Source organism: Psammomys obesus, unplaced genomic scaffold (genome assembly GCF_907164565.1).
Source record: "Psammomys obesus unplaced genomic scaffold, mPsaObe1.curated_primary_1811, whole genome shotgun sequence".
Classification (NCBI taxonomy): domain Eukaryota; kingdom Metazoa; phylum Chordata; class Mammalia; order Rodentia; family Muridae; genus Psammomys; species Psammomys obesus.
In genome coordinates, this window is record NW_026590947.1 from 1,971 (window position 1) to 12,991 (window position 11,021).

Consider the following 11,021-nt stretch of genomic DNA (forward strand, 5'->3'; position numbering starts at 1 on the left):
GTAAAGGTAGGAGGGTGAGGTGTTCGAATTCATCCTTCTCTATGCGTCAAGTTTGAATTTTCATTTATTTGTTGGCATGTACATGCCGTGTGTGGATGTGTGTTCTGAGGCCCAGGCATGCAGAGACTAGGACAACTTTGGAGAGCTTTTCTCACCTTCAGCCTTTTAAAATGTGGGTTCTACGGATCACACTTAAGTCAGCAAGCAAATGCCTTTACTCTCTGGGCCATCTCGCCAGCCCTTCCCATACAGTTTGAGGCCAACCTGGGCTACAAGAGACCCCGTCTCAAATAAATACTTTTCAAACCCAAAGAGTGGAGGTGGGTGTCTGTCTCTCCACGACAGTATCTCTGTGTGCTGTGTAAATTCATCTGCTAGGATGTGTTGATTGGAAGTCTTCTGATTAGAAGTCTTCTGCCTGATTGTGTTAACCTTATTTCATCTGGGGTCCCCTGAGAGGCGAAGACAAAGAAGAGAAAGCAGATAAAGAAAAGTTGAATGAGGAAGGAAGCAGAAGCAGGGAGATACAGAGACACAGAGAAAGGCATGGAGAGGGTGGTGGACAGGGAGACCAAGCATGCAGAGATCGACGCTGAAGCAATACACACAGACAGCAAATGGCAGAAAGAGAGGAATCTAAGCTCTGAGTGGTGGCATATGCCTACCACCCCAGATTTTAGAGGCAGAGGCAGGAGGGTAGTGAATTTCAAGGCAGTTCGGGCTACCTGGTGAGTTCCAGGCCAGCCTTGGCTACATAGTAACACACTGTCTCACAGAAACAAAAAGTAATTAAATAACAAAAGAGCAAGGTCCATGGAGGAGAATTAGAGGGGTCCCACAGGGTGACAGTGTCTGTCTCCAGGCTGTGTTGGGGTGTCTCTCAAACTAACAGGCATCTGTTCCCTGAGATCATGCGCCGCGGGAGGATGGCTGGGCGGATGGCTGTGCATGTGGGCGGGTGACTGGTGGAGCTTCCTCTATTGGTGACTGCGTGGGTGGGGTGTTTGTGTGGCTGGGATCTGGGGCCAGGCCTTATGGGGCTGGCTACATACACGGTTCCTCTAGCCAAGAGTTGCTGGTACCCAATCTGTGAGCATTCTTTGCGGTGGGGCTTGGAGATTGCAAGGAGGGGTAGGAGGTGTGTGGGTTCAGTGCCTTAAGGGGACAGGTAACACTGGGCTATTCCCTGCCTCACCCTGGTTACCATGGGAACAGAGATGCTGGAAAAAAACTGGGCACATTAGGCTGATCTTCCAAATGTGGTCAGGGTGGAGAGGGGGAAGCTGCAGTGGTTTTGTACTGATAGACTGAGTTGTTTCCCTTCTTTCTTTCCTTCCTTCCTTCCTTCCTTCGTTCCTGGCAAAATAAAGTAAAAGTCCACTTTTCTATTACCTATTTCAGCTCCCAAACAATGACACAGAGACCTATTAGATGTATTCATAAGCTCTTTTTTTTTTTCTTTTCTGAGACAGGGTTTCTCTGTGTAGCCTTGTTATTAATGAGCTTTACAGTTGGTCAGATGTTGATCTGTTCAAGCCCGTCTGCACTAACCTGGCTGCTTCTGCTCCATCTGTCTGCCCTCATGGTAACCTCCTCCTCCCCTCTCTCTTCTTCTCTGGTCCCCACCTGAGACCCCCCTGACTGGGACCAGAAGTCCTGCCTCCTGTCCTCTCTGCCCAGCTATAGGCTGATCAGCTCTTTATTAACCAATCAGAGATGATGGAGAACAGTGTTTACACAACACTGAGACAGGAGGTTCTCCACAGAAATGACATCACCCACGTGTGCGCTGCACCCAGATCTCTGGAACACACAGTGCACAGACCATCTCCCAACCCTTCCTTCCTTCCTCTCTGTAGCCCAGGCTAGACTTTATCTCATGGTAACCCCTGCTTCAGTCTTTCCAGCAGGTGGGATTACAAACCCAGTTTTTTTTAATGTGGACATGTGTGTATGCACATATGTGTGGAGGGCAGAGGACACTCTCACGTGCCATCATTAGAGACACTGTCCACTTATTTGGAACAGCTCCTGTTGGTCTGGAGCTCACCAGTTAGGCAAGGCTGGCTGGCCTGCCTCCACCCCCACAGACGTACCATCCTGCCAAGCTTGTTTTCACATGGATGCTGGGGATCGAACTTGGGTCCTCAGGCTTTCATGGGAAGTGCTTTATCAACTGAGCCATCTTCCCAGCTTCTTCCAGGATCTAGCTTCACTCAGACATGTTATTTGAGTCTCTTGGGTTAGGAATAGTTCCAACAAATGGGACAAAATCGTGACTCTGTCCTGGGGCGGTTGCATTTTGATAGAGCTTCTTCCTGATAAAGGAGTGCCTGCCTAAGCCCCACCAGGAGCCAATAGCATCATACTAAGGCGGCTGTGCTGGGCACTTCATACCTTCTTCCTTCCCTCAGGAAGACCCTTCAGGTCAAGATAGTGGACGACGAAGAGTATGAGAAGAAGGACAACTTCTTTATCGAGCTGGGCCAGCCCCAGTGGCTGAAGCGGGGCATCTCAGGTGAGGGAGAAGAGGTGGCCCTGGGGGAAGCAGGGAGCCCAGGGTTGGGAGCTCCGGGGGGCTCGCGAGCCTGAGCTTTGAGGAGAATCGACTCTCTTATTGTGTCCCTGTCTCTGTCTCTCCCCAGCTCTGCTACTCAACCAAGGTGAGTGAAGGAACCCCTGGGGCTGGAGGGGAGGAGCCACTGCAGCCACCGGGCTGGGTTTGGGGCAGGCTGGATTTGGGGTCAGTGAAGACTGGAGCCTGCTAGGACTGGGGTGGGAGTTGTGTCATTCAAGATGACAAGTATAATCAAAAATGGGGGGGGGACACTTGAGTTTAAATTCAGATTTGAGCTTGTGGCATGTATGAATCCAGTTTGGCACTGGTTTGAATGTGGCCAGGGTAAGTTTGAGGTACAAGATCCATCTTCTCACTGGGTCAAGACAAGAACTGAAATAGAGCTTGTTGTCAGGGATTGAGATGGGATTAGATTAGAACTGAAGTCAGTGTTTATGCTAAAAGTGAGGTTGGGGCTGGATAGATGGTTCAGCTGTTAAAAGCCCTGGCTGTTCTTCCAGAAGACTCCGATTCAGTTCCAGCATCTATTCTGGGTCGCTTACTTCCATCTGTGGCTCCGGCTCCAGGGGATCTGACGCCCTATTCTGGCACCTGTGCGTGCGCACACACACACACACACACACACACACTTTAGAAGTGGGGCCAGGGAAGGCTGAGGATAGCTCAGTCTGTAGGTTGCCTGCCTACGATGCACAAAGCCCTTGGTCCCATCCCTAACGCTGTAGGGTGCCTGTAATCCCTGCACTGCAACAGTATCAGAAGCTCAAGCTCATCCTCAGCTACAGAGAGTTTGAGCCTAGACTGGGATATCAAAACAGAAGAGAAAAGAAAAACAGACTTGGTAGCCATGTCTTAATCCCAGCACTCGGAAGGGAGGCAGAGGCAAGCAGATCTCTGTGATTTGGAAGCCAGCTTTGTCTCAATAGTGAGGCTGAGGACAGCCAGGGATACATAGAGAGCCTGTCTCAAACCAGCCACACCAAGAAAGAAAGAAAGAAAGAAAGAAAGAAAGAAAGAAAGAAAGAAAGAAAGAAAGAAAGAAAGAAAGAAAGAAAGAAAGAAAGAAAAAAAGGAATGGATTCCAAGTTGGCTGTTAGAGCTGAGGTTAAAGCAAGTAGCTTGGCTATAGTGATGGTTTAGAAGCAAGATCTGCATGATAGCGCACAGTTGTGAGTAGCCTAAGGCTCAGTTGTATTGGGAACTCCAGCAAGCTGCCGTAACACACAGTCCTGTTTGCTACAAAAAAAAAAGGAGCAAATGCTGGCTGCAGTAATTTATTTATTTGTTGCCCAGTCAAAGGTTCCCAGGCTTCCTTTGTGGCCGGTGGTTTTCTTTTCTAGTGTGGCCTTTCCATACTGTGCCTCCACCTGCCACTGAGCTGTCTGCAGGCAACTGAGCAAGAAACTCCCCAGGACCGCAAGGGAGATCCTGGAGGCTCACCCCTCCACACTACCCCGTACCGCTGGTGTTAGTTCAGTCACATGGCCATGTCCGGCTACAAGAAATGATGGGAAGTGCAGCCCAGCCATTAGCTGTGTGATGTGGGTGTTAGCTGTCTGTGCTGAGCGGCCCAGAGGCTGCTGATGCTGTCCAGGAGTGGAACTGGGAATGGGGCCTAGGGCTGCGTGCAGGCGCGAGACTAGAGTGTGACGTTAGAGTGACATTTGGGGCCCTAGGAAGTAGGTGCTTTTACTGTACCCATCAGCAGATGGAGAAACTGTGAAGCAGAAAGGGCAGTGCCCACCTGAGGTCACACCGCCTCCATGAGGACCCAGAGTGCATTCCTAGAGCTTCCTGGGCCGAGGGGGCAGGTGGGCAGCGGGAGCGGGGCGAGTCCGCCAGCCGGCGTCCCGGACAGAGCAGACAGCACTGCTGCCCCTCTCAGCTGTCTAACCTTCCCTCCTCGTGCCGCAGGGGAAGGGGACAGGAAACTGACGGCGGAGGAGGAGGAGGCCTGGAGAATAGCGGAGATGGGCAAGCCAGTTCTTGGGGAGAACTGTCGCCTCGAGGTTATCATTGAGGAGTCTTATGACTTTAAGGTGACTTTCCTGAAGCCGGTCCTGAGCTATGTTGGGCATGGCAAGGGGTGGGGGGGAGGCCCAGGAAAGGAAGAGCATGCAAATCTCAAAGTTGGGGACCACAATGGGGTTCCCGGGTAGTCTCCAGGGCCAGCTTCAGCACTGTGGAATGCACATAACCGCCTTCCTGAACTGGGCGTGTAGAGCCTCCTTGAATGTGGGTTTGATTTCCAGCCTCCCCTCCCCCATCACACCACCCCGGGGCGCTGTGGGCAGCAATCCCCCCCTTTACCCTCTCTTTCCCAGAACACAGTGGATAAACTCATAAAGAAAACGAACCTGGCCTTGGTGATTGGGACTCATTCGTGGAGGGAACAGTTTTTAGAGGCAGTTACGGTGAGCGCAGGTAAGTTAAGGGGGCAGGGTGAGAGCAAGGGAGGTGATGGAGAGACAGGGGCGCAAAGGTACACAGACGGAGGCTGCATAAAGAAGACAGATGGGCGCAGCTGACAGGCAGAGAGCGAGCACCCCCTCCCACACAGAGGGCAGAGAGGGAGAGGCAGAAGGAAGGAGAAAGTTGGCCCTGTGCGGTGGTCCCAGCAGCTGAAGGCTCCGCTGAGGTAGGTGAGGGGCCACCCGGCCTTTACCCTAGGAGCACCAGGAAGTTAGCAGATAGGTGAAATGGCACCGCCCACCCCCCACCCCCCCAAGCCCTGGGCTCCTCTGTTGCCATGGAAGCAGAGGGCATAGGGCTCTTTCCCACCTGCTGTGGGCCGCACCCTTCTTGGTTCTCCCGTGGACCTGCAGCGCCCTCGTGTGGCCAGGAGGCAGAACGGCGACCGAATGCACAGATTTCTCGATCTGGGGAACTGGCCCTTTCTGCAACTGAGGCTCAGAGGAAGGGGTGGCCCAAAGTCTCTCAAAGAGTTTATGATGAGATGTGGAGCTGCAATCCAGGGCTCCCTTACACACATAATATCAAGTTAGCTTCTGGGAGGCCTTAACTGGGGAGACTAATATCCAAGGAATTACGGCTAACGAAAATGGGGGGCAGAGATGGCTAACCAGGTAGAGGCGACTGCAACCCAGCCTGATAATCTAAGTTCCACTCCTGGGCTCAGGCAGCAGGGGGAAAGAACTGGCTGCTGCAACTTTCTTTTGGTTTCCACACACAATAAACAAACGAAGGAAGGGAGGAAGGAAGGAAGGGGAGAAAGAGAGAAGAAAAGAAAGAAGCTGTTGGTGCAGTTGAGAGTTAGGGCTGTGGAGCTAGGGGAGGGCAGCCTAGAACGCACAGCCCTCTGCAGGGCAGTTTTTAAAGTATCTGGGGGATGCCCTGTTTGGGTGGGAGACAAGATGGAGAAGTAGGTAGAACAGCACTGTCCCCGTCCCCCTGGAGCTAACAGCACAGTGGAGAAGACCACAAAACAGTGACAACCCGGGGGGGAGGGTGACAGAGGAAGAGGAGAGACCCCAAGAGCCCACCTGAAGCTCCTGACCCAGCCTGGAGGTCTCCAGAGGGAGTCTTGGAAAGGGCCACCATGCTGAGGCCTCAGCTGGGGACAGGTGTGTGGGACCGGAGGGGGAGGACAAGCAGGGCTCTGCTGCGTAGAGTAGCAAGGGTGGAGGTCTGGGTGTTTGGAGATGGCGGTTAACTTGGGGTATGAGGAAAGGGTCGGCCACAGAAAATGAAAGAGTCTGGACTGAGGGCAGTCAGGAGCCATGGTGGACCTGGAGCACAGCGAGGGGAAGCTCTCAATGAGGCAGCCTGGGCCTGTCTCACTGGCCTCAGCTGCCCCAGTGTGGTTCAGCCGGAAACCCCGTCACAGATGACTGAAGCTCACAGAGGCCTGTCTCATTGGTTGCCCTGGAACCCTCCATGTAGACCAGGCTGGCCTGGAACTCAGATGTCCTCCTGCCTCTGCCTCCCGCCACGCCTGGATCTGGCCCCGCTTTTGCCCTCATCAGTGCAGATTGGCTGCTGCTCCTCCAGGTGCCCGCCCCACAGCCCTAGTAGAAACGAAATAGCAATCAGCGGAGCCAGAAAGGGTGTCTGCTGAGTTTTCAGTTTTCATTTCTAATTTCCATTTCTCTTGTAGTTAAGGCTAAAAGTTTGGTCTTGCAGAACCAAGAAACCACAAAAGCCACTCGAATGAGTACAAATTCAAGCATTTATTTCTTTGGCAAGCCCGTGGTTAAGTAAGGCAGGAAAGCCAGGCGGGGTGTTGGGACTGGAGTCCTACAGCTGGGGCGGGGCCTGCTCTGCTCCCCCCGCCCCCCGCTCGTGTCCTCCAGCGTGTTAGAGGGAAAACCTGGGGATCTGTGGTTGGCACTGGCAAGTGGCCTTAGGGGTCCGCAGCTGGCTTAGCCTCATCTTGCCTTCCTGCCTGCTGCCTGCTGGCCACTGGCCACCTTCCTTGTCAGCACCCTTCCAGCAGCCGAGCCTGCTGTCTCCCACTCAGCGTCTCCAGTTTATCAGCTCAGGATGAGGGTTCTGTGCTTTTCCAATCACACAAATGACTAGGTGCTAAAAGTCGGTGGGGCCACAGTAAGGGACAGGTTGGGACTCTTTACAATGCTCAGAAAATAAGCACATACAGGGCGCCTGTACCGAGGGAGCTAGGGCATTTCAGAACCCCTCCTTTTGTCTCACTGCCAGAGAGGGAGAGTGGCCCACTGTTGCAAGGGATTATGGGAAAGAATGTATTTTAGCATGGCTAGAAGCGGGGGATTCTGGGAGAGTGCATATTTTTATCTGAGGATGTGGCTGTTGCTAACCTCAAGGGATTCTGGGAGCTTGGCTAATTTTAGCCGGGCATTTATCTCTGTCTTGCTCCTGGAGACTGGGAAAGCCAGTATGTTTAGCCGACTGTGGAGTCTCGACATGCGTTTGGTCGATGCTGCTGGGGAGAGAACGCAGAACCTTTTGCAGGCTAGGCAGGCGGTCTACCTCTGAGCCAAAGCCCCAGGCCACTGCAGTGACTCCCGGGAGCGAATATTTCTAGATGTACAGGTGGCTGACAGTGGTTCTGAGGACTTTTGAGGAAATGACTATTTTTAGCTCAAGACATGGTCATCTAGCAGCCAGGGGTTGTGAGCCATTGAGTACTTCTAGCAAGGGATATATGGCCTCCTCTAGCTTTGAGGGGTTCTGGGAAAGTAAACAGAAGTTTGGCTGCAAGGAGTTCTGGGAAAATAAATGTATTTACCTTTCTCTAACATTCTCAGCTGCAAGGGATTCTGGATTTACTTAAGCCCAATATTTATTCTCTTAGCTGCAAGTCTGAGAAGGCAATTAAGCTTCCCTCGGCCCAGTACTCTTAGCTACTAGGAATTCTGGGTAATTACATTTACCTGGGCTCAACACTCTCTTAGCTGCAAGGGATTCTGAGAAAATAAATACATTCATCTCAGACCAGCATTCTCGCAGCTGCAAGGCATGCTGGGAAAGCAGTTTATGTGGAAATGTCTGGAAGCCTAATAAAACGGAGTTGTGTAAGCAAGGAGGTCTGCGGCATGGTGTGTGCCCACAGGGGACGAGGAGGAGGAGGAGGACGGGTCTCGGGAGGAGCGGCTGCCGTCCTGCTTTGACTACGTGATGCACTTCCTAACGGTGTTCTGGAAGGTCCTGTTTGCCTGCGTCCCGCCCACGGAGTACTGCCACGGCTGGGCCTGCTTTGGCGTCTGCATCCTGGTCATCGGTCTGCTCACGGCCCTCATCGGAGATCTGGCCTCACACTTTGGCTGTACCGTGGGCCTCAAGGACTCAGTCAACGCCGTGGTCTTCGTGGCGCTGGGCACCTCCATCCCTGGTAACGCCTCAGGAGGCAGCCCTGGAAGGGGGGACCACCGGGGTGGGAGTGGGCCTCCTGGAAAACCTCACAGACATTGTGTGTGGCGGCGGGTGGGAGGCTGCATAGACAGGCCCTCCCAGATGACTTCACAGAGCCACGTGGCAGGTGGTGAGAGCCAGGCAAGGACTCTCAGGGGTGTGTGCGCAGAGAGCAGCCTGAGGGACTTCTTTCTTCCTCCGCCATGTGGGTTTAAGGGCTCGGACTCAGGGCACCCAGCTCGGTGGAAGGGCCTTTACCCGCTGAGCCACCTTGTAAGCCGAACACCCAGCCTTCTACGTGGGCACTGGGATCCAAACTCGGGTCCTCATGCTGTGTATACACTCAAGGCGCCATCTCACCAGCCCATTGCCTTGTTCGTTTTGTTCTGTTGTAGGGGGGCTCAGGTAGCCCAGGCTGGTCCCAAATTTACTGTGTAGACGAGTCTGCCTGGAACTCCCGGTTCCCTTGCCCCCACCTCCAAGTGTCTAGAGTATGGGCATGCGCCACCACGCCTTTGCTTGTTTGTTGTTTTGTCTTGAGGGCCTCAGTTTGTAGTCTTGGTTGCCCTGGAATTGAGCAGGTAGCCCAGGCTGGCCCCGACTCATAGTGAGCCTCTTTCTTCAGCTTCCCGAGTGCTAGGGTTGCACGCGTGCACGCCACCCTGGCTGAATCTCTTGACCGGCCAGTGAAGATGAGCATGCCACAACAAACCGGCCAGTGACCTGTGTCCCGTGGGAAGGCTGTGGCCGTGGTCTCGACCCCGGCAAGCCTGGGGGAGGAGCGCACCTTCGGGACAGGATGGGGCGACTTGGTGCCTTCCTCAGCAGGGAGAGCACGCGTAGGTGTCACAGGGCTGTTTCCAGAGCAGGCGCGCGGGACAGAGGGCTGGACAGCAGCAGCCCCTCCACACTTAGAAAGTGGGCCCCATAGGAGAGCACAAAGCGGAAAGCCTCAGGCCGCTGGCCTGGGCAGTGGAGCCCACTGCATGCAGGCTGATCCCGCAGGAAGTAGGCGAGGGTCGGGGACCGTCGCTCACCCACCCCCGCTCACCCCCGTGTCTTGTCCCCGTAGACACGTTCGCTAGCAAGGTGGCCGCGCTGCAGGACCAGTGCGCCGACGCGTCCATCGGCAACGTGACGGGCTCCAACGCGGTGAACGTGTTCCTGGGCCTGGGCGTGGCCTGGTCAGTGGCCGCCGTGTACTGGGCCGTGCAGGGCCGCCCCTTCGAGGTGCGTACGGGCACGCTGGCCTTCTCCGTCACCCTCTTCACCGTCTTCGCCTTCGTGGGCATCGCAGTGCTGCTGTACCGGCGCCGGCCACACATCGGCGGCGAGCTGGGCGGCCCGCGGGGACCCAAGCTGGCCACCACCGCGCTCTTCCTGGGCCTCTGGTTCCTCTACATCCTCTTCGCCAGCCTCGAGGCCTACTGCCACATCCGGGGCTTCTAAGGCCCTAGCCGCCGCCCGAGGGTGGGACCTGGTGGCGTTTGCTCTTGGGCCCACCCCTGTCCACCTGCCCAGACTCAGCCTGGGCTCCTGGGTCTTCTCTCCTGGGCTCCCTCCTCGCCAGCCCTCTTCCTGGGATCAGCCTCTCTTTCGGGCTTCTTCTCGGCCCCCTCCAGCCCATCCGAAGCCCCTGGCCAAACACCCACCCACCGGACACCACCTTCTCCGTCTGCCGGGACAGCCAGCCTGATCGTCCTCTCGTGTCCCCTCCCCTGAGCCACAAACCTCTATCTGTGCCCCAGGTAGAGGGGGCATCTCCCCAGGCGCCTCGGAGAGAGGCTGTGCCATCCCAAGATGCCACCCTTCCTGCCCCCCTAACCCTCAGGGAGCTCCCAGCAGTGCCCAGAGGAAGGAAAAAGGGGCTGTGGGCAAGAGTGGGGGCGGGGCACGCACTTTCCCAGATTTCTTCACTCAGAGGCTTGGGGGAGGGGCATTTGGAGTCTCCGTCCCCAGGCTGGAGGAGGTACACCTTGAACCCACCACCTGTGACATTCCAGCGCCCTGCTCACCCTCCGCTACCTCTGAGAGCCAAGCCACGCCTTGGAGGGAGGGGCCTGTGTGTGTATATAGTGTGTCTGGGGGAGGGGGGCGCGGGAGGGTGCATGTCTTGGGGGAAGGGGCCTTGACAGACTTTCCCTTTCGAGAGGGCAGCACTCAGCCTTGAGAACCAGCCCAGCGGAGGAGAATCGAAGGGAGTCCAGCTGACCTCCCCTGCCGGTAGTCTAGAAGGTTCATTTTGCCCTCAGTGCCAGCCAACCTGGGCAGGACCCTTGAAGAGGAGACCGAGGGTCCCAGAGGACCAATGCTACAAGCCAGCAAATGCTGCCACATTTCGGCCGGGGGGGGGGGGGGGGTGGGGGGGAGGGTGGGCATTTTTAACCTTGTGCGGCAGGCCACCTGCATTTTCTTACTGTTGATGTTTCTTGCCCAAGAGGACATCCTTGGGGAATGGGGAGTGCTTGCCCACTCCTTCTGGCCCCAGATGACCCTGCCACCCTCATAGCCTCCTGCTCTCCCTAATTTATTATTATTATTTTTGCATTTTCTCGTTCAGTTGTGCACCGGATCCATTATCCACTGCCCTTCT

The 11,021-nt window shown here is 55.1% G+C and overlaps 1 protein-coding gene across 1 annotated transcript; it reads left to right on the forward strand.

Moving 5' to 3' along the window:
• Positions 1 to 2,414: 2,414 nt before the first annotated feature.
• On the forward strand, positions 2,415 to 10,766 carry LOC129678620 (sodium/calcium exchanger 2; the record flags this gene model as incomplete). The annotated part of the gene is given in 6 exon segments (XM_055609493.1): positions 2,415 to 2,518; positions 2,646 to 2,663; positions 4,493 to 4,617; positions 4,903 to 5,002; positions 8,130 to 8,408; positions 9,501 to 10,766. Coding segments are annotated over 6 exon segments (1,003 nt in total), but the record flags the coding sequence as incomplete, so codon positions are not given.
• Between the last annotated feature and the right edge of the window lie 255 nt (positions 10,767 to 11,021).